Below are 25,253 nucleotides of genomic sequence, written 5' to 3' on the forward strand. Positions count from 1 at the left end.
TATCTGTAACAATAGTGAACTATCACAATATAGATAAAGACAAGTTTTACATAACATAACAAACAAGTCAGAACATGCAGAATAGATACCAGTAAAATTTAAAAAATTAATAGTCAGAATACAATTTTTGATAATATTTTTATATGGAATAAGAAAATGTAGTTAGTTAACTTGTCAACTATCAATCAAAGCAAAGACCATTTAAGAGAAAATGAATATCAGAACATTAAAAATAATTGTTTTAAAATAGACAGAGCTAGACCATAAAAGAAACGTGATAAAAGTTCTGTTTTCCTATTTTCAGTCAAAAGAATGGATCTATACACAGAAGATGAATGGTAGTGTAGGTGGTGTATGTTTTTCACAAGATGGAAGTACAATGTATTCATATGGAGGTAATTACTTGTCACATTCTCTTTTACAAACTTTATGTTTTAGGTGTATCCACAGGCAGTCATACACACCATACCTATATCATAAAAATCAGGAAGTCTATGCTTGAAGACCAAATTAATAGGATTAAAACTTTTTTCTGCACATAAACATGTATTTTCTTTTCCTCCACACATCTCACTCTTAATTATACCCCTGCTTTGAAAAAGTACATCCATCCTGACGGTTAATCCAACCCGTCCGTCAGTCCATCTGTCCTTCCGTCTGGTGAATATTTTTCGTCTTAATTTTCTCAGAAACTACATTACAATGGTTTCTAAAAGGAGTAGGTCCGGTAAGGTCCTATTTTGGTTTCAGGTTCATCTAACGAAAGTTTTGGACACTTTTTAAACACTTAAGTGTCTATTTAAATTGATTCGATTAGTTAATCTGAAAGATTTTAACTAATTTAGTCATTAAAAATGCTCTGATTTAAGCTTAAATATGAAAAATCTATCAAATATGCCAAAAAAATGCACTTTTCAAAAACTTTTTTTAACCAAAATGCTAAAACATTGAAGATTTCAGTCATTTAGCATGACTAAATGATGCTTGGACGCGATATTTGTGCATTGTGTTGTCAAAAAACAGCTCATATGCATGTAACAGAAGCATTTTGCTTTCCAAAATAAAGCTTAAAGATTACATTTTCACAATTTTTGAAAACTGCTATATTGTTGGGCCGAAAAGGGGTCTTACTGAACCTATTCCTTTGGTTTCAGGGTTTATATATGTCAGCTATACCGTGTGGTGTGTTTTCAGATTCCTCACTCAATAACTTCCTGTTTACTGGACACTAACATCATTTTACACATGACTTCCAAGTTGAAAATTTTCATCACATTTTTCTCAGGAAATACATTACAAGGAATTCTGAAAATTGGTTTCATGGTTTATTGAGCCAGCTATACACCAGTAAATGTGCCACGCATGACAATCGTGTGAAAAATCATGCATAAATCAAGCGTTAACAATGTATGTGATACACGCATGTATTTATTACATGTGAAGATCATGCGTATAATGAATACTTCAGATAACGCATGCTTTTCACATGATTCACACATGATTTACGCATGTAATAGCCTTTATGCAATAATCATGCGTTTAAGAAATCATGCGATACACCCATGTCTTAAACATGCGAAAACCGCATATGAGGAGCATGCGATTTACGCATACTTCATATTTTGCATGATTCATGCATGACTTTCGCATGTAATGGCCTTCATGCGTATATCATGCGTGGCACTTTTGCCAGTGATTGATAACATTATGACATGAGAAAAGATAATAAATGACATTTCTGGAATATATTTAATGGTTCTATTTCCGATGATGGTGATGTATATATATGGGATATGAATATATTTAATGGTTCTATTTCAGATGATGGTGATGTATATATATGGGATATGAAGACACGTGATTGTATACACAGATTTATAGATGATGGATGTACAAAAGGAATGTCTATTGCTGTTTCTCATGATCATAATTTCTTAGCTTGTGGATCATATAGTGGTTTTGTGAACATTTACGAACCATCAGTGTGTCTTAAATCTAGGTCACCGAAACCATTGAAAGTATTATTAAATTTAACAACACCTTGTACGAACTTAGTATTTAATTCAACATCAGAAATATTAGCAATGTGTTCAGATTCTGCAGAAAGACCAGTAAAATTAGTAAGTATACTCAGTGTGGTGTAGTGGTGGTAATGTATTGAATGGGAATAATACAGATGAAATTTAACAAGAAAAAAAAATAATAATTAAAACATGGGGTAGTGCACACAATAAAATACACATAGACACATGTAATTGATCAAACTTATCATGCTTATAATTTAATTTAAGTGTTCTTGAGGTGAACCTTGTGAACAAAACATTGGTTCCTTAGTTTTGGACGTATCGATAATAAAGGGGAGTAAACACAAAAGCATCCTCAATGTTTCGTTTGCTTTACTAAAGTCTAAATATACAAAAGAGACGTCAGCAAGTGACGATGTTGCAGGCCTTTTATGTTTACTATCCTTTATTATCGATACGTCCAAAACAATAATATTTGGTAACTATAATTATTTCGTAAATGGCGGTAAAACGTTTTAAAAGCAAATAAAAGAGTATAAAATACTAGACTGAAACTTTAACTAATTCACAATTACAATGCAATAAAGAGCACAAAAATAGTTGAAACAGAATAATTTTTACCCCCAAAAGCCAGCAGACCTTTTTTTATGTGTATGAAATTGTATTATAAAATTTCTTCATTTTATTTATATCTTGTGAATTTTATTGATGTTATCTTGAAATGTTTAATGTCTACAATGAGGCTTGTTTTACCATGGATTTTATAACACCAACAGGATCATTATGACATACGATTCACACTATCAGGCAATATGATTTGTTAAGTTACCAAACTTGATTATATTTTGTATTAGATTGTTTAAAAGAGGGACGAAAGATACCAAAGGGACAGTCAAACTAGTTGTATAAATCTGTCGTGCTCTTTTTTAAGAAAATATCTTATTTACATCAACACCAGTAAATGGTTGTACACACAAATTATAAACTATATTTCAGGTACATGTGCCTTCACAGACAGTGTTCTCTAACTTTCCTGATAGACTAGATGCTAAATTACGTATCCCTTTGTGTATGGACTTCTCCAGAAATAGTGGTTATTTTACAGTTGGTACAAACAAGGGTTTAGCCCTACTTTACAGGTACAGTTCTTATAGTTCTAATATCAGTTTATATCTAACTGTAAAAATGTAGTGATTTCATAGTTTTAACGTTTATGGGTATTAATTCAGAGAAATATTTCTGTCAGTTTGGTATTCATGTTAAATTATTTTTTATTTCATAGGATACTCAAATTACATCTTTAATTAATTATGATATTAATGCAGTTTTCAAATTATAATGAGGATTCCTACTATATTTTCATAAGAAAATTCAGAGCAGTCAATTTATTTTTGAGCTTTAAATTAATTTTTAATTTTGAAAGAAGCACTTTTAAAAAACAAGCCTGTAAAAAGAGAAAAGATCCTCCTTCAATCTAATTTTATACCCTGTGTCGCTAGGTAAAATCAATTTGTAACAGTGAAACCCACATTTTACATAGGTCAAGCTTCAAATACAATACAATTATCTCGTAATAGGAGAATGATTGAACCAATCAAATACTTAGGCCGTAGTTTTTTTATTTTTATTTTTACGAGCCCTCCTACCCTAATTTTTGCCAAATAGGAAAAAAAATTAAATTAAAAATGTTGATTTTTATTTTTTTTTCTCCTCCGACCCAGTGTTTTTCATGCCAAAAAAAATAAATTTTAGTTCATAACTGCATGAAAGAATCTAAATTTATGCTCTTGGTGATTTAGTAAGTTGTTGCACATTGATTTTCAATTCAAACCTTGTCAAGAAAAAAAAGTAGTTGTTACACTAGTAGAAAATCTCCTGGTGAAATAAATTTTTTTTTTTTATATTGACGGTTGGTATTAAAAAAAAAATCAGCAGCAGCAGGTTTTTTTTTTGTTTTTTTTTCGTCCTCCTACCCATTGGTTTTGTCAAAAAATTTCGTAAAACTAAAAATATAATAACTATGGCCTTACTTAGAAGCTACACTTGTCCAGGAGCAACTTTGTTTTAATCTGAATCAAAATCAATTTATTTTATGAAACCTTTTTTGTTCAAATACATAAAATATGTACCTATAAATGTGTATTCAATCTGTATAAATGGTCACCTTTGTTGGAGTTATTAGAACCCCATAATGAAAGTTTTCGAAGGTATCTAGTAAAGGCTCAGTGTTAACATGAAGTGTCTGGTACAAGGGTATATTGCTTTATTATTGATATCAGCTGGGATAATAATTCCTATACCTGTCAGTGTCTTCAAGAAGTTTCTGGTTCAAGGGTCATGTTTATTGTTTAGTATAAATATCAGCTAGGATATTTAGAAATTTAATTCTGAATTCGGTAAAGTTTTGATTTTGATACCTTTGCCATCATTTTGTTGAAGCTGCACTTCTTATACAGAATCTATATTTTATTGTAGGGTGAAGCACTACAGCAATTACTAGTCATATCTATAAAACAATTGACATACATGTCATCTAAAAGGAGACAAAGATCGGTGAACATCAAATAAAAACCTGGTTAAACAGATACTATACTGTATAAACCTGATTAAGGTTTTTAATGTTATCACATACAATGGAGAACAGATATCCCGTTTTATTACCATTAAGAAGTGAACTTTGGAAATAATGTTAATTTATAAACATTGATTAACATTTTAACAATGATCATGAAACTTATAGCAATGTTAATTTTATGGTACAGGTATTATCAGTGACTTTTATAACTTGTTAATCATGTAGTGTTACAAGAATATGAATATTTGTAAGTTAGTGATGCAAATGGTTTTAGATATTTGATATTTTCGAAAACTTGGAACACTAAATAGTATAAGTATTGAATAATTAATGTTGTATGATTATACTTTCATTGACATTTAAAATTTTGATATCAATTGAATTTGTAACAGATAAGATAGATAGATAATTTTTATTAACCAATCATGGTGCCCAAAATTTGAGCTATACAATCAAATGAATGAATTACAAAATAAAGCACAGAAAATGATTAGAATGATTAAAGTACATTTAGACAACAAAAAACAAACAAAAAACAAAAAAAACAAAAACAACACATGAATACACATTTACACTAATTAACCTGATATAAACCAAGTTATTGACAAAACATAGTTGTTATGGGTGCCACTGTGACCTGGAGAAATTACATAACTCTTTATAGTTCTATGTATATGGGAGACAACTCCTGATCAATTTTATTTCCTATATATATCTATCTATATTTTTCTTTTTTTAAACAACAATATTTTCTATAATTTTCTTTCGTTCTTCAAAAAGGGAGTGCAATAAATTAGATAAGTTTGAAGTTACAAACAAATCTTCAGATGAAAGAATCCAAACAAATTTTATTTCATCAGATAATCTTGAAAATTTTTTGAATTTGGAATTTAAATTAGATAGATGTTGAGATCGAGTATCTTTTAGAACAGGACATTTTAAAAGAAAATGTAGTTCGTCTTCAACTGCGTTCTTACATAGCTTACACTTTCTGTCATCAGCTTTAATCCCAAAATACTTCCCTCTTTCAATTTCAAGATCATGACAGCTAGTTCTAAATCTTGTGATTATTTGCCTGTCTTTTTTTTAATTTATTTTTAAATATGGTTCAAACATAAAAATATTTTTAAATTTTCTGTAAGTTCTTAATTTATTGCCAGATTGTAAATTAGTACACTTCCCAGAATTGCTTTCTAAACTAGCTAACCAGCTTTCTTTAAATTTAATAGTTAAAGAAGTTTTTACCTTTTTTTAGAATATGGTTTTGTTTAAAGTTTGACTGGTTAACAAATAGATATTCTAAGTCTAGAAATTTAAATATATGTTTAATACTTCCTATCCAAGATTCCTGGTTATGTTTGTCCATAGAATGAGACAGATGTATGGCTTCCCTTAGAATAATATTTGAAGGTTCAATATCTTTCATAAGATGGATCCAATATTTTATCATATTCATTATTACATAATACAGTGTAGGGAGTGAATCTAGTTCTCCTCTACATGCCATATTTGATATTTTTATGTTAACTCCAAGTGAAAATTTACAAAGCTTAGTATGAATTTTCTCTAGTACAAGATAATCAGTTTCTTTTGATATAAAGTTATCCAAATGTATTTGTTTCTTATGTGGTATATAACCCCAAATTTCAGATCCATACAACAAGATTGGTCGGATTGTATGGTTATAGATGTGTAGTAAAGTACTAGGTTTTGGGCTTTCCACTGAAAAGGTCTTCCTTAATTTGAAATATGCTTTCATTCCTTTGTTATAAAGTTCTTTCTTTGCTTTTTGGAAACTCCCAGATGATGAAAAATTTATACCTAAGTATGTGTAGTTTTGTACACATTCTAAAGTCTGGTTTCCTAATGATATTTTAATATTTTTAAGTCTTCCTGATTTGTTAAATACAAGAACCTTGGTCTTTTTTGTGTTAACTGTCATTTTATAATCAACTGTAAATTTATTTAATTTGTTAACACAATTTTGAAGTCCTTGCTCTGATGATGATAAAAGAACTACATCATCAGCATACATTAAAATATTTAAGGGATGTGTATTTAATGGGATTGGATCACATGTTTGATCAAAATAGGTTGGCAAATCATTTAAATATATATTAAAGAGACAGGGACTGAGATTATCCCCTTGTCTTACTCCTATATTTGATTTAAAAAGGTTTGTCCTGTGTTGGTCTATTTTTACACAAGTTTCTGTGTTTTCATACATACATTTTATAATGTCATAAAATTTTGTTCCAACACCTATACATTTAAGTTTATAAAAAAGGTGGAGATGTGAAACTGAATCAAATGCACGCTTAAAATCTACAAAGCATGCATACAGAGGCTTCGAATTATTTTTCACAAATTTTTGAATGATGGTATTTAACACATACATACAGTCAGTTGTGCGACATCCTTTAGTAAAACCAATTTGTAATTTGTAACAAGTACAAGTTGTCTGTGTATCTGTCACAAATATTTTACAAATCTAAATTAAATGATGTAAAAATATTATGATGTGGTATTTTAAAAACAATAAGAATTACTTGCATCCAAATAAATAATTTCAACACATTGTATCTTGTGAATATTTTGATACTTTATTTTATCATTGAAACTATGGCTTAGTATGACAAGATTAGTATGTTAATTACACCTGATGTAAGAATCCTGCATTTTGATTGGTTGATAGCCAGCCTATTTTTTACTGTTATCAAATGAATGTCGTACATTTTTTAACGCCACTAGGGTATCAAAAGGATATGCGTTTTTAGCTCACCTGGCCCGAAGGGCAAGTGAGCTTTTCGCATCACATTGCATCCGTCTTCCGGAGTCGTTAACCTTTACAAATATCTTCTACTCTGAAACTACTGTGCCAAATTAAACCAAACTTGGCCACAATCATCATATGGGAATCTTGTTTAAAAAAATGTGTCCGGTGACCTGGCCAAACAACCAAGATGGCCACCACGGCTAAAAATATAACATAGGGGTAAAATGCAGTTTTTGGCTTACAACTCAAAAACCGAAGCATTGAGAGCAAATCTAACGGGGTAAAATTGTTTATCAGGTCAAGATCTATCTGCCCTGAAATTTTCAGATGAATCTGACAACCCGTTGTTGGGTTGCTGCCCCTGAATTGGAAATTTTAAGGAAATTTTGTTGTTTTTGGTTTTTATCTTGAATATTATTATAGATAAAGATAAACTGTAAACAGCAATAATGTTCAGCAAAGTCAGATTTACAAATAAGTCAATTAAATGAACGAAATGGTCAATTGACCCCTTTAGGAGTTATTTCACTTTATAGTCAATTTTAACCATTTTTCGTAAATCATTGTAATCTTTTACAAAAATCTTTTCCTCTGAAACTGCTGGGACAAATTGATCCAAACTTAGCCATAATCATCTTTGAGGTATCTAATTTGAAAAATGTGTCCGATGACCTGGCCATTCAACCAAGATGGCCACCACAGCTAAAATTAGAACATAAGGGTAAAATGCAGATTTTGTCTTATAACTCTCAAAAACCAAACCATTTTGAGCAAATTTGACTGTGGTAAAATTGTTTATCATGTCAAAATATATCTGCCCTGAAATTTTCAGATTGATCGGACAATTCTTTGTTAGAATGCTGCCCCTGAATTGGTAATTTTAAGGAAATTTTGCCGTTTTTTGTTATTATTTTGATTATTATTATAGATAGAGATGAACTGTAAACAGCTATAATGTACACCCAAGTAAGACCTTAAAATGAGTCAACATAACCAAATTGGTCAATTGACCCCTAAGGAGTTATTGTCCTTTATAGTTAATTTTTAACAATTTTCATAAAATTTGTAAATTTTTACTAACATTTTCCACTGAAATTGCTGGGCCAAGTTCATTATAGATAGAGATAATTGTAAGCAGCAAGAATGTTCAGTAAAGTAAGATGCACAAACACATCACAATCACCAAAACACAATTTTGTCATGAATCCATCTGCGTCCTTTGTTTAATATTCACATAGACCAAGGTGAGCGACACAGGCTCTTTAGAGCCTCCAGTTTACCCTCTCTGCCGTGGTATTTGCCAAAAATTACTCTATCCGACTGGACTCTTGTATCATCACGATCATCAATGCCTTTTTGAACATTAACTTTCGGTGTAATTAAACAGATATATCATGTTCTTGAGGGATATTTGCGAAAAATACCAGTCTTGAGAATGAATTTCCCTCCCTTACGGCACGCAAAATTTAACATTCTATCGACTGGTAATTTGCAAATACCCCTCCTTTACATGATATATCTGTTAAAAATGTCCCTCTTAAAGTTCAAGGTTTCACATAATTATGTTGTTTATACATTGACTGTTTGTGTTGATAGTTGGTAATTCTTGATAATTGTATTTAATCTCACCAGGATCCCTAATGTATATACTACAAGTAGAATCATGACAATTACCTTGATTTAAAAAATGTGGATTAAACCTGGTTTTATAGCTAGATACGCCTCTCACTTATATGACAGTCACATAAATATTGGGATACATCGATCAACATTGGAAAATAATAATAAAGGAGTTCGTTCATTAAGGGCTGTACACAGCAAGATTAATGAGTTTAATGTTTCAAGATAAAAAAATATTAAAAGATGATAAAACGATACTGTGGAAAGTTGAATAGTGTTGCATGTCCTAGTTGTATTTCCATGTTGATTCTTGTGTCTGATATAGAGATATTTGAGAAATTTGACAATGTCTGGATTTTATCCAAACTATGGCATCGGAAACACAAAGTACATGTGTTGGCAAACTAAATATTCATGGTAGATAGGCCAAATTGTTAACTGACACCTGTGCGAGATAATGCCCTGATAATATTGGTAATGTTTGTGAACTTTAAAAAAGTCTTCTGCTTTTGATTGAATAAAAGGTCCAATGTGAAACCAAATTTAACATCAATCACTATAAGGGTATCTGTTATGATATGAATCTAATTTTACATAATTTCACAAACCAAAGGAGAATAAAGTGAGTGGCACAATTTCTTGAGATCCCTTTTTTAACTCACCTGGCTCAAAGGGCAAAGTGAGCTTTTCTTATCACTTTGTGTCTGGCGTACGTCGTCTGTAAACTTTTACAACTCTTCTCCTCTGAAACTGCTGGGCCAAATTTAACCTAACTTGGACCAAATTATCATTCAGGTATCTAGTTTAAAAAAAGTGTCTGATGGCCAATCCAACCAACCAAGATAGCCGTCATGGCTGAAAAGAGAACATAGGGGTAAAATGTAGATTTTGGCTTATATCACTAAATCTAAAGCCCAGTGCAAATCTGACATGGGGTAAAATTGTTTATCAGGTAAAACTTTACTTTCCCTGACATTTTCAGATGAATCGGACTACTGGTTGTTGGGTTGCTGCACTTGAATTTGTAATTTTAAGGAAATTTTGCAGTTTCGGGTTATTATCTTAAGCTTGAATATATTATAGATAAAGGTAAACTGTTAACAGCAATAATGTTCGGCAAAGTAAGATAAAAAATAAGTCAACATGATCAAAATGCTCCATTGATCCCTTAAGGAGTTATTGCCCTTTATAGTAATTTTTTACCAATTTTTCGTAAATGTTTGTTATCTTTATAAAAATCTTCTTTGAAACTACTTGGCCAAATTTAACCAAACATGGCGACAGTCATTATTGGAGTATCTAGTTTAAAAAATGTGTCATTTGACCCGGCCAGCCAACCTAGCAGGCCGCCATGGCTAAAAAAAAACGAACACATTGGTAAAATGTAGATGTTGGCTTATATCTCTGAAACCAATTTACTGTGACATAGGGGAGGACGAACTTTAGTTTGTATTTGCAAGTGGCAAAAGCTTTAGATATATATCTATCCATGACCTTTCATATGCACTAGGCATTGAGAGATTACATGTTTGCCGAAAAAGGAACTGCGTTGGTCGCATGGGTGGCGTTAGGAGATGTGACTAGCATTTAGAATGATGCTTGATCAGCCAACAAAATCCGCTATGGATTTGATAATGATATTGATAAAACGGTACGTGGTTTTGTTGTAAGATCGAAAAAACTGATCAGATTGGGTTAACAAAGCAGGAAAACATGTGTTTTTTGAAGAGAAAAGACTAACTGAGGCTATTCCCATGACTCGGTCTAGTCAAGACACTCATGAATGGCGAAAGAAAAAAATATGAACCATGGTACATGTAACTCTTTTGGACAACTCTTTGTGAGGCCTCTGCATCTTATCAGGAGCTTGTACATTATGGATGTAATAAATAATATCACAGCCTTTGTAAATGTGGAAAATCAGCTCTTCGATTATGAATACACATGAATTTGCGGCCTACCAAGTATGCTGGTTGGGTATTGTGTCCTTACCTTAATAAAATAAATTGAAACTGTAACAGAAGTGGGTGAAGTCTTGTATGCCTATGGTAGTTGAAGCAACAAATGCTCATGATATTCTATCTCATCCACCACGTGATGTATTTCAAGTTAAGCACTAAGTTAACATTAAGAGGTAGACACTAGAATCATGGTGCATGTGTCTGATGCAGTGAAACACGAATTCAAACGAGTCATGATGCGAACAGTCGTTACTGACGATACAGCCATAATTTTTCGCTTTTTCTTGACATAGGGGTAGACGAACTATGGATTATGATTGGGAGGGCAAAACACTTTGGATTCATATCTATCAATGGCATTTCAAATACACTAGGCAATAAATGATCAAACACACTTGTTGTGATCCATACCTTTACCGGTTGTGATACGATTCCCTCTGCGCTTGTAAAAGGGCAAAACTGAAGGCTTATTGTGGCTATTCCCTCAACATGGTCTATTCATTCCAGCATGTAAAACCTGCAACTACTAAGGCAGGTGTTTAGGGGGACGAGCCTGGCACTGGCCCTTATTGGTACCAAGTCGAGGCGCTAACAGATGACAAAGGTACAAAAAAGGATCCATTAAAAAAACTCTGAGGCCTCATCATTTTGTCAGAAACTTGTACATTGTGGATGAAAGAAAGGATGCCGCGGTCGTTGTTAAAGGAAAATTAGGTCTCCCGTGCACTGCCTTATGTGCATGGGGGTGATCGTGAATAAACATGTATATTTGGCCAAATAGTTGTTACTTTAAAAATGTTTTAGTACTTAAGTCATTTCATATTTAATCGGTCTAATCATGAAGATGACCTTGATTAAAACAATGTGGATTAAACCTGGTTTTACAGCTAGCTACCCCTCTCACTTGTTTGACAGTCACACAAAAACTGGAGTACAGCTGCCAACATTGTAAAATACTCATACAGTGGAAAGTTGAATAGTTTTGCATGTCCTAGTTGTATTTCCATGTTGATTCTTGTGTCTGATATAGAGATATTTGAGATATTTTACAATGTCTGGATTATCCAAACAATGGTATCGGAAAAACAAAGTACATGTGTTGGCAAACTAAATATTCATGGTAGATAGGCCAAATTGTAAATTGACACCTGTGCAAGATAATGCCCTGATAACGTAATATTGGTAATGTTTGTGAACATTTGATTGAATTGAAAGGCCAATGTGAAACCAGATTTTACATCAATCACTTGTAGGGTATCTGTTATGATTTGAATCTAATTTCAAGATTTCACAAACCAAAGGAGAATCAAGTGAGTGACCTAGTTTTTTGAGATCCTTTTTTTTGGGTGTCATGAATAGATATTAAGTATGTTAATGTTTGTGACATTGGTCAATGCATTTTTAATTGGGAATTTTCGGGAGAATACATGAAGGGTTCATATTATTTCATTGTTGAAGCTTCTTCATTAATACCATACACATAATTCACAGAGATATTCCCTGGGGTATGACAACAGTAGTATTGATGATTTTATTCCTTTAAAGAAATACACTCTAAACATAAAAATGATCGATGTTGATTGTATTTTATATCAGTAAATCTTAGTTTGCCTACCTACTAAGTATATTAATAGGGAAAAAAGGTTATGTTATCGTTTAATAGATAATTGCTTACATGATGGAACAAACTGAAGATAAATTGTGAACTAAGTTCCACATGCCATGTCAGAATCTTTCATAATATGTGCCAATACCGTCAATCATACAATACTGACTGTCATCATACCTAAGTCATTCAAAAAATGACAAAGTCAAAGATGGAGATAGTCACATACATCCTTGGTCTTTTGCTGTTACACAAAAAAAAGGTTGATTTTCATAGCGTGCAAAAGTTACTACAGCCCTCAAATGCTTAGCTTAAACCCTGCTTACATCTACAGTATATAATTTCATTTACCACATTTTTTCCTTTTCGTCTTCGTATAATTTTTACATGTCTGCTATTATCCTTAAACTAATTGATATCTTGTATCACATGCCATTGATACATAAATAACAAAATCAATCATCTTTGTTGTTTGTTAACTTAAGCTTGTATCAGTTAAAACGAAATCAGTACCAAACTGAAACCATGTTTAATACACCATTTTCTACATTTGAAAATGCCTATACCAAGTCATTTTTTTATGTTTTTTGTTATTTGATTTTGCCATGTGATTATTGACTTTCCGATTAGATTTTCCTCTAAGTTCATTGTTTTTGTGATTTTACATTTATTACTTGATTATTAAGTTATTAAAGTTGTTGTTAATCTATTATGATACCATTAGGATTGCTCAATCACAAATATATTGTATTTGTATTTATACAGTATGTTTTCGAATTGACACTTATCATACTCCCTGTTTTCTGACGTAGTTTTCTATTCATCAGGAGAACAATATAATAATGTATGTTATGTTAGCATATATCGTATATTCCAGTTTAGTCAACATTTAGGACTATACTAAAACTAGATGGTCTGCTTCACATCTAAATATCATTCTAGAAATGGATGGAAATATACGCCTAAAAACTAGAATTAATGAGAACGGGTTGGCAATCAGTTTTCCGTTAGGAAAAGGCTACTTTTCGTTTTGGTTGTTAGTGTGTTCATGTCAAGAATTTACATAAAAAAAATTCAAGCAAGCAAACAACAATTAATTAATCTTCTGATAAACAGCAAGACAAATTTTTGAAAAGATACAGCTTGGACTGACAGAAAATGCAGGATATATGTAGGTCGCATGTCCCTTATGTAATGGTTAACGTTTTTATTAGCACACCTTGCTTAACGAGATAAGTAAGATGTGTAATGACGTTTTCAACTCCATTACAAAACTTGTTGTTAGATTTAAAGAAAACCCTAGCAGGACATGTCTAGAAGTCTTCACCGATCTTTGAAGGCAATGAAGTAAAATTCAACAGTGTACATCTTCGACGAACAATTTTCATCTAGTATATAAGTCTTGAGAACAAGGCATCTTAGATGAAACATAGTTACATTGAATTGTATATTAAGTTTTTTGCGTTGATAAATAAAAGCTATTACAATCTTTGTATGATAGATCGGATTCATTACAAACTGGACTGTTTAAATAGCATCTAATCTATATTCCCACTACCAAAAACTTTTCCCTTTTTTATGGCCCCCGCAAGTTGTCGGTGCCATATAGTTTGATCTTTTTCCGCAATTTCGAAATTCCGTAGTTCCGTAATTCCACAACAAACTATTATACGGACTTTTTTCTAAACGCCTTCAGATACTGGGCTGATTTTCAGTATGTGTTGAGTTACAGATCAGTTTCAGTTTCGTTCCGCTCTGCTGATTTTTGGCCAAAATTACGGGCTTTGGCCTTTGAGAAATTGTTAAAAACCACAGTTATACCCTTCTTTCCTATACGCCTGCAGATTTTTTGCTGAATTTTGATGTTTGAGACTACCATAATGTTTGTGTCCGTATGTGTTATTGAAATTGCAGATTTTTCAGCTTTTTGGGAAGGGGCCATCCGTGTCGCTTTGGCATATCTAGTTTTTAAACAAGAATACACATGCTGAAATATTTCGCCGTCTTTACTAACCATTGATTATTTATTGATAGTTCCAAATTAAAAGTTACTATTACTATCACATAAAGAGACAATAACAATCAAAACTAATGAGTAAACAAAGACTCACAAAACCAAAGGACATTTAGATCAACAGTTATAAATAATAATTAAGAAATAAACTAAGTATGATCCAAAAAAAAACCGAGGTCAAGGGCAGAGATAAACAGACTGAAAATACATATATATACCTTACAATCATTCAATACACTTAATAGATAAGCCTATTGCACATCTCATGCAAATCTCTGATTCCTTTCACGGATTTGGCTATACTTTTTAAACCTTTTGGATTATAGCTCTTTATCTTTAATATAAGCTTTGGATTTCAAATATTTTGGTCACCAGCATCACTGAAGAGACATGTATTGTCGAAATGCGCGTCTGGTGCAGAAAATAGGTACCGTTAATGTTATTAGAAAAAAACTTGATAAGAAAATTTAGAATTGATCAATGAGTGATGAAAATGAAGCCAATGTCAGACAAACCATACCAGACAGATGTATACACATTTAAACCCTTACATGCTTCAAATATTGTTGTCCTTTTGCAAATCAAATTAAATAAACAAAACTGCAAATTTAGACGAACTACTGTAACTAATTTTCAAGAGTCAATCAATCATTATATTCCAGTCGCCCATCGCAAAAAGACATGTTTATTTATATAAAAAAAAAGAATATATGATCGTCATGCAATGAGACACCTCAATAGAAGAGACCAACAATGACACAGAAATTAACAACTATAGGCCACAGTACAACCTTCAATTATGAACACAACACAGTATCAGCTATAAAAGGCCTTGAGATGACATAAATAAAACTATTAAAACGATTAAACTAATGACCTGTTTTATATAGAAAAAAGTTAACGAATCAAGATTATGAGATATACAGCAGCACAAGACAACCTTTTAATTACCATCTCCTGACTTAGGGCAGGCAAATACAAAATTTGGCGGGTGTTAAATTTGTTTTAAATTTAAATAGAAAACAAAAAAATTAAGATCTTTTGTGAAATTTGTTTATTTTTCAATATATACACACGTAACTGTGTTATGGTTATTAATAAGACAACTATCCACTATAGTTTGAACAAAGATAATAGCAATCTTATCATTATTATTACAAGTCTATGTACGACCTTCAAAAAAGAGAAAAACCCTTATCATATACATGTTATTATCAGCAATTAAAGGCACTGAAATGAAAAATATGAAAACAATTTCAACATTAAAACTGACGGCATAATTTATACATGTTATACAATAAAATTTACAAAAATCAAATATATACTAGTATGTCAAACATAGACAAACAGCCACTCGAAAGAAGCTCATTAGCAAGAACATACATACATGTAATGTGATAGGGTTAAACATTATGAACACATAACCCTCCCCTAACATGAGACACGATAAAGAAAATCATTTGCAAAAGGTTAATCCTGATAGAACTGTTAGATGCACAAAACAAATCAACCAACATAAAAACAAGCCACAATGTACCAATGTATGAGTACCATATTAACTGAGAGATACTAGTAGTTTCAGAGCAAAATTATACCTAATAAATACATCTTGTTATTATCTACTGAATAATTAAAAGTGAATTATTAAAAATTAAATTGAGAAACTCGTCACCTTGTGCATTGTCAAAATATCAGTTAGCTATATTGATCAGATGAATGATCTAGACTTCTTAGAACTGAACATAGAAATAGTGTATTTACAATATATATCTGATAATTTTTTGATTCATCCAAAAACATATTCAAGGTTAGTACCCATAAAACGATATATAAAAATTTTACAATCTGGTGTTTAATTGATAACTTTAAGAATAATCAAGTTTACACAATGAAATTTTAATTATAAACAGCATTACTGTAAAATTTAAGATGTGATGTACTGTTTTTGATAAATGATTGACAGGTATAGCAAAAGCTCCTTACTAAATATTGATGAATTTAGTGAAAGTATAAGACTGGTACTACTAAATGTTTTTGGGATCTAGTTCCAAAAACATTTAGTAGTACCAGTCTTATACTTTCACTAAATTCATACATGACTTATAAAGTTAATTTACATTTTTATTACAGTTAATTAAAAGCATAACACATAAAAATGTCATCCCTAGTCTTGAAAATGTTACAAGCACTAAACAACAATATAGACCAAGATGTTATTTGATGAAAATACACACTCAAAGTTATCTATTTAGACTGATGTCATCACATTGTTTACTGATAATTCAAGAGTATTACTGTCTTAAGTGGTATTAAGATATCAGCATAAATATTTTTTCCATTTACTTTAAAAATAATTTGGACAATTTGGAAACCTGAACTTACTTAAATAAATAATAGGTATAAACTGCCCTGGGTCAGACATATCATTTCAGTAGGATTTAGAAAAACTAATTTCTTAGTTTAAACATGTATCACATAAAGAGACACTGGCTCATCAGATTTTAAATAATTTAAATTCCAAATGAAGACTTGTATAACAAAATTACAAAAAAAATTAATTCAAAGAATCTCAGCAGCATGTTTGATGTGAAACCTGAGTACAAATAAATTGATTTACCGTAGTAAAATGGTCTGTTGTCCTGAAGTTAAATATTATAACATATACATGTTGAAAGCAGACTGTTTCACAGTATTAATATTCATGGAAGACTTTGATTGTCATTTGGTCACCTAGTGTGACAAGTTTTCTCTGGTTTAAAATATAAGATATCCAATTATGATTCAGTTCTGTCAGTTCCTTTGTTGTAACAGTTTTGTACTTTTTACCATCTGATGACACATGTTGTATTAATCCATCTTCACACATCACATATAGACTGCCATCTTGTAGTGTAGTTATCTTCAAGGGTGTTGATGGTAATGCAAGAGTGTGATGTCTGTCATCAGTGTAAATGTACCAGTACAGCTTGTAGTTGCATTTATCACAGTAGTATATTCTGTCACCAGAACCATGTAAACTGCCAGGATGACAGTCAGTCTGTATTGTCTGTACCACCTCTCTTGCCTGATGATCTATGATCAGTAGTGTGTTGTAACCGCCTACAACTAACTTATTGCTTATAGTTGTAATGCTATGCCCCAACCCCAATCCAGGTACTGATATTGATTTAAGTTTGAGTTTATTGTTTATGTCAAACATCTCTATACACTTGCTTCTCTTCAGTATTACAGCTACTGTCGAGTTGTTGACTGCTTTAACACAGAATGGTGAATCCTGTACTTGTATACTGTCTACCTGTGAACCATCTGTATTACAGATCAGTAGTCTCTTCTGCCTAGGTAAACACATCACCAGTCTACCATCATTCATTATCACTATATCTGATACTCCTTTCCAGTTATCACCAACTGCTGATGTTAAGTCAATCTCATGATGCAATTTGAAAATAGAATGTCCTAGTTTGTATGGTTGTAAAGCTCTCCCGTGTATGTCTGAAAAGTAAATTGATTATTTACAAATCACTATATACATCTCATTGAATTAATTACTGTATAAGTATAAATTATTAATGCTTCTTTTATTCTATAACAGTGGCAGTGAATACAAAAGATAGTACTCAATAGAGATATTTTAATGAATGTTTCTAAAAGAGATAAGGAATCTTAAACTATGATAAATGACATGATATAGAAACTTAGTCTCAATTAAGTTTAAATGTTTGTTTTGTATAACATATAAATATTTCAAAAAGGTGTAGGGCAATGATATCCTAAACTTTTCAATAATCTTGAAATTTGTCAAAATTAGGTCGAAATCGCAGATATTTGCCTAAAATTCGGATTAGTGAACATATTGTTCCTTTCAACAAAAGTACATAATTGTTTGTTTTCAAAGATCAATACAAACTGTTTTTGGTACATAAGTTTGGTTTCATATAAGTATTCTATAGATATATGCATATTTTGTTTAGAAATAAGGCATTTAACAAATGGCTATAAAGTAAGAATTCGAAGAAACGTCTTTTTTTGCTGTATATTTATTAATTTTAAGAAAATGGCATTATTGACATTTTCGTGAAAATTGGTACAAATAATACATATGTAATAAAACCAAATGCTATTTAAAAAAACAATATGGGTTCATGAACTTGTTTTCCAGTTAAATCAGTTTTATTTTAAAAAGATATGTCACAGTTTGATGTTTCAACTTAAAATACCATGTTACGTTAGCAACATCCTTACCTCCCCTGTAACTGTATCGTATGCCCTTAAGCAAGCAATAATCAATCTTTCAATGAAATTGTAGAACCATCTTAAAACTATACATATTAATATAATGATATTTTTGTTCTCTTCAGTGCTCAACATTAAAAGGTCTATATATGTACAAATGTATGATACTTAAGAGTGGAATTATTTTCTCTCTAACCTTGTTCGTTAATGTTTCTTTTACATCTCTGACGGATAACATTTTGTAACACCTCCTGAAAACAGAAAGTGCTTTACTTTATTTATTATACCCCAACTCTTTGATTCAATATTGCAATGACGGACTTGTCCAATAAACTCATCAAAAATACCAGAACTAAATTTTGCATATCCGCCAGACGCGCGTTTCGGCTAGAAATGACTCATCAGTGACGCTCGAATCCAAAAAAGTTTTAAAAAAGGCCAAATACAGTACGAAGTTGAAGAGCATTGAGGACCAAAATTTTTGCCAAATACAGCTAAGGTAATCTATGCCTGAGGTAGAAAAGCTTAAGTATTTAAAAAAAATCAATATTTTGTAAACAATAAATTATAAATATAACCATAACAATGACATTTCATGTCCGCACAGAATCTGCTTACTAACAGTGTGTCTGTCTGTCTTATGTGTCCGTCTGTCTGTTGATTTATTTATCCAACATATACATCTGTCACACATCTCTCATGTGATACCGAACGTAATGTCGAAAACAGATATTTTACTTGACAAAACTCAACATAAACCTGACAGTACTTAAATGTACTTGAATTTGGTCTCGACTTTACTACACACGTCTAACAATCTATTTAAAGTCTGAATATGGTCGTGAGCAATGCTTGACCGTTTTTAACAGTATTTTCAGGTAAAATAGGCAAGAATGTTCAGTTTGGAATTAATTCAGATAGTCAACTTAACTCTACAGCTATCTCAAATAAATAGAAGTCTTACAAAATGCCAGGTAATATGGTTGTTTAGTTTATTGCTGTAAAGTTTTAGGATTTTCAGTTCAGACTCCATTCAGATACTAAGTACTTTAGTCACTTTTAGAAATTTCTATAACTTTTTCAAATCAACTTAAATTTCGATATAAAGCTCTAGCTACAGCTATCTCTTTTATTAAATGATCTTGCAAAATACTAGGTATTTGGTTGTTTGATATACTGCAGACAAATATCAGGATTTCATTAATTAATCTAGGGATAAAAAGTTAGAATTTTCAGTTTGGACAACATTCTGTTGAAATTTTTATACTTTTTCAAATCAACTTGTATTTTGATTACAAAGAACAATCCCACAAAGAACAACAACATTTGACAAGAAAAATAATCAATCTGATCAATTGAAAAAGAGAAATCAAAGATACCAGCTAGAGGGATAGGCAGACTCATAGAAATTCATGAAAATAAACTGACTACGCCATGGCTTAAAATAAAAAGTCAAAGAAATTTCTATACTTTTTCAAATCAACTTATATTTTGATAACAAAGAAAATTTAAGAAATAACCAAAAAAGAACATTAAGGCAAGAAAAATAATATATTGGATAAATTGTCAAAGAAGTACAAAAGATACAACATCGAAAACTAAGGACTAAGCAACACGAACCAAACCAAAAACTGGGGGTGATCTAAGGTGCTTCATAAGGGTAAGCAGATCCTGCTTCACATGTGGCACACGTTGTGTTGCTTATGTTATTACAAATCTGGAAATAGTCTAACTCGGTAGGTCACACTCATGAATAGGAAAGGGTGTTGTAGTTATGTCATAAGGAACACATCTGATATTATCTTTGAAATGCTTATAGCATAACAGTCAACCAAATCGTGATGGCTTCAGTAAAATTTACGAAGGGATGAGTTCAATTTCATCTTTTGAAAATCTTTTTTTTTAATAGTCTCCTTGTGAGCAGTAACGACAATCCTTTATCAAGGAAATCATTATAGGAAATATAAGCTAGGAAATATCGTATCATTTGAGAGACATGTACTCTGTAGAAAATTGCTACGTAGAAATGGAAAGTTTGTGAAGCTGAAAATGGAATATAATACACACTGCCACTGCGAGATGACAGACTTTTTGCACCACTTAAGTCACAGAGGAGCCTTAACAAAACAGAATCCTACCTCTATTTTAGCCATTAGCACAACATTGTTGATACCCAGGAGTTCAGCAGTTTTTTGTGCCAACAGTTTCCATTACCTCAGTATTGCCATTACCAATAGTTGTCTGTATTTCTGCAGATGTTGCATCTATTTTTGTGTCAATCTGAAATAAGAAAACATTGCAGATGTTATCGTCATTTCAAACATAGCATCCTCTGTCTTCAATTGATTCTTTTGAGGGGCCATATCACAATGTGATCTTGTGTCAATACTTATAACTTTTGTCACCCACCCTCACAGTTTGTTGTCTCCCTGTTGAAGGCCTCTCTGGAACCTTGCGATGAAGAACAGCAATACAATCAATGTTCCTTTGCTTTTTTTTTGTTTGGTTGTTGACTGCTCTCACATACTGATTGTGTATCATGAATGAATCATGAATCTTTACTATTATATGTAACTTTTTACATTTCTAATTTCTTCTTGAGAACCACTCAACCAAATATTCACATGCTACTTTTTCAATATGTATTGCCCGTGGAAAGTTTTAAATTTCCGGTCTTTGTAACAAAACCATATTTTTCATGTTATGATGCATCAATGCTTTTATTTAACTGAATTACAAACTACTAGTTTATGTATGTAAATTTATTTGATTTCAATCATGCATTATGAATTAGTATTCTGTAAATCAAATTATATTATCTGATTCCTTATTTTAACTTCACAGGGATTTAATTTCTGTCATGAGAGTAAATTGCTTCCAAAATGAGTTGGTTTACAGTACTAGTAACTATACAGACTTTAAGTACATACCTTTTCAAGTATAACATGTACATCTAGAAGACATGTTACATAGTATTGACAAAGGGATTCATCCAATGGTCTGTTTTGTATTATAACAAGGTCATTTTGTTTACTCGAGTCCAGTTTTAGAACATATGTTTTCAAGTCTGTCCAGAGTGTGTTGTATTCTGTCTCAGAAATGGCGCCATCTGTGTTGTGGCTGAGATAGTTGTTCTTGAATTCTCGGAGGTCACAAATCAACGTTCCTTCATATGATGACAGGCTACAGCAGTTCAATAATATCAAACTTAACAAAGTGAGGTCAAGATCTTTCAAGAAAATAGTTTTCGCTGTATATTTACAATGACAGTTGTGTTTGGTTGATCCTGCAGTGTACATCCGGTTCCACTGGCTGTAATTAAGAAGAAGGGATTGCTGGTTTACACAATTAGCAGTGTCTACACAACATTTGCTATTTTTGTGACGTAAATGAAATAGGATATGTTTGACAGGAAGACTATTAATAAAATCTTGTAAACAGCCCAATCCTTTACTAGTGTAGCAGTCTTCTAGCTTCTTTCTCAGTAGTGGAGAAACAATTTCCAGTATGACTGAGCCAACAACAAGGTACCTTCTCCTGTCTTCTCTATCCATTCTAGAAACAAAATTATAGAATTACATGATAGAATGTTTAAGCTATTCAGATACTAGATATTACCACATGAACTTTATATTTAATTTGTTTGACTCAGAAACATATGTCCCAAATTTGTTTCTGTTCTCTAATTGTCATCTGTGCAACACTTTGCGTAGGACATAAATATACCAGGTGTTTTCCTGTCAACCTATCCAGTCATGTCAAGGCTGTCAAGTGAACAATCTTGTCAGATTTTTATAAAACTTGTATTTAAGGTTTACATATATATAAACATTGTTGGGTTGATGTTTAGACAAGTTGTATATACATAATGTACACAGCCATGTATCACCATCATTGATGGCGATCCAATGGATGCATCTGTTGTAGAGTTGTCACTGACTCAGACGTACTTATAAATATAATTATTTTCTGTGACTGTATATTACATTAATTTGTAGGATCCTTTACTATAGATAATTTAGCTGATATGTAACAATAACATCTTCATGCCTTATATATCATGTACTGTAGTACGCCGCTAGATTTAAACTGACGTGTAAAGGTAACATACGGCCAGCGAAAGCTCTTTTTTTGAGAGTTACAAGTTACACTGAAAAAACTGAAATTATGTAATAATTATGCATTTTCATACTAGACACCATTCAAAAGTATTAATAGATATAAAGCACAACAGTTTGAGGCAAATTGAGATTTTAATGGTATTACATACATGATTTTCAATTAAAAAGAACATAGAAAGATTTTTTTCTCAATGAAATCTTCTTCTTATAATGCAATTTTTAGTTGAACAGTTTTATTGAAAATAAGAGCAAAGTTGAAGAGACAGCTACATACAAAAGTATTTTCTTTAGGGTTATTATTTTCATGGCTCAATTGTTGACATTTAGGTAGAATATGTATAAAATGAACTTTTGGTGAAAAGATTTTCATAAAATGTTCATTTTTCATGAGTCTATACTTCTTTTCCTGTCTGCGGCACTACATGGTTAATTGAAATTTCCATATTTGGGTTAAAAAAAAATTTAAAAGTAGAATTTTTCTAAAACTATCCATCAGGACATGGATTTTTGTGATTAGGTGTGACAAGTAATCAATATTCTAACCAAAAACACTAACTTGAGTATTCATTTTGTTTTTTCTTGAATTTTATTTCAAATTTTATATGCATTGGTGGGTCAAGTACAGTCTAAAAACCATGATATAGTAGGCATGTATAAAGACCAGTATAGTCAAACAAGAGGAAGGTATGGTCTTTCTTGTGTCCAGATAGTTGTATTGTTGCAAATTCTTCAATATGAAACAGTTTTGGGTAGTTTTTCAATTTTGACTTAAACAAGAGGCCCACTTGGGTAGATTTCATTGAAAAAAGGGGGAGGGGTAAACTATTGAATGTGGTTCATTTAAACAGGAGGGAAAAATAAAAATAATAGATAAGAATACTTTTCTAGCTCCACAGTATCCAAATAATAGAAAAACATTCATGAAGATAGACTAGAATGAGATTTACAGATCATTTAGAAGACATGACTGATTTCCAAATTTTGCCTGTTTTCAGAAAGGAGTACTGCTTAAATAGTGGGGCTATTTTCATTAATATAGCCAAACAGTTCTAATAATGGCACTTTTTATGTTCAAATATGGCTACTTAATGAAACTAAGTAAATGAACTATTTTTTTAAGACATTTCATGAATGCTATAGGTACCAGTCTTGTATTACAACTCCAATTTCCGGTGCATGTCAAAACATGGAGGGAAACAAAATAGTGCATTTTTTTCTGAATTTTTTTCTGAACTCAATTTTTTCTGTTTGATTATAGGTTTATGATGAATTGAAACATATATATAGACTTTAAAAAAAATCTTGTATCCATTGGGGATATCAATCCAGGAAAGTGGAAGGATATCATGTTTACTGGAAGTGGTGCGGCCTAGTAAAAATAGCAAAAAGAAAGTAGAAAAAAAATGTTTTGACTTCAGGATTGCGTAACTTTTTATTCTTCGTGGCAACACCCTCTTTTTTTCAATTAAATCACAATTTCACATTAGTACATACATGATATGAACATGACATTTTTTTTCTATGTAGCATTTTTTATTTTTTTTATTTTCAAAGATCAGCTGTTTAGCATGTAAGCCTATGGAGAAGTCAATTACAAGACTGCAACCATAAAGTATAAGGGTATCCAAGTTTTGTCAGATGGCTCCTCTAAGGGTTAATTTGTTTTATAATTATATTGAGGAAATAAAAGATACAGTAAAATTGGAAACATACAATGGTCATATAAAATACACATTTTTTACAAAACTAAATGTGTCAACTAGAGGAGATAGTTTATTAATAGATATATCCTTAAAATGGCCTTATAACACTATAAATAAAATGAAAGAGTGCATTAACATTCTTCTTCTTCTTCTTCCCGTTACGAGTCGTTAAGAGTCGAACTCTGTAGTAAAGTGTAATTGACTCGGGCTCTGAAAAATCTGAAAATTAATAAAATTAAATAAAGAGTCTCTATTATTATACCAATGTTTGGTTACAGCAGTATGTATAAATGTCTTTGTAAAAGAAAAGATATTGTTGATAAACAATGTATGTATAACATTTGACATAACATACTTATTTTATTTGGAAATTAAAAGTATGAGTTTCATAATTACAAAAATGTTAAACCTTTTCAATATGATACTTTAAAGACAACTCATTATACCCCGCTTTAAAAAAGGGGGGTATACTGGATTACCTCTGTCTGTCCTTCCGTCAGTCAGTCAGTCCGTCCGTCCCATGAATATTTTTCGTTGCATTTTTCTCAGGAACTACAATACAAGGATTTCTGAAATTTGGTTTCAGGGTTTATCTAAGTCAGCTGTACCATCTGATGCGT

General features: G+C 31.5%; 1 protein-coding gene across 1 annotated transcript in view; it reads left to right on the top strand.

Moving 5' to 3' along the window:
• The window catches only part of LOC134702050 (U3 small nucleolar RNA-associated protein 18 homolog), a 119,134-nt gene that overhangs the window by 74,358 nt on the left and 19,523 nt on the right, over nt 1-25,253 (top strand). The window contains exons 13-15 of the mRNA XM_063563148.1: nt 305-395; nt 1,822-2,120; nt 3,021-3,163. Coding sequence (XP_063419218.1) covers nt 305-395; nt 1,822-2,120; nt 3,021-3,163 — 533 coding nt within the window. The remainder of the gene's footprint in view (nt 1-304; nt 396-1,821; nt 2,121-3,020; nt 3,164-25,253) is intronic.

This window comes from Mytilus trossulus, unplaced genomic scaffold (assembly GCF_036588685.1).
Source record: "Mytilus trossulus isolate FHL-02 unplaced genomic scaffold, PNRI_Mtr1.1.1.hap1 h1tg000380l__unscaffolded, whole genome shotgun sequence".
Taxonomy (NCBI): Eukaryota; Metazoa; Mollusca; class Bivalvia; order Mytilida; family Mytilidae; genus Mytilus; species Mytilus trossulus.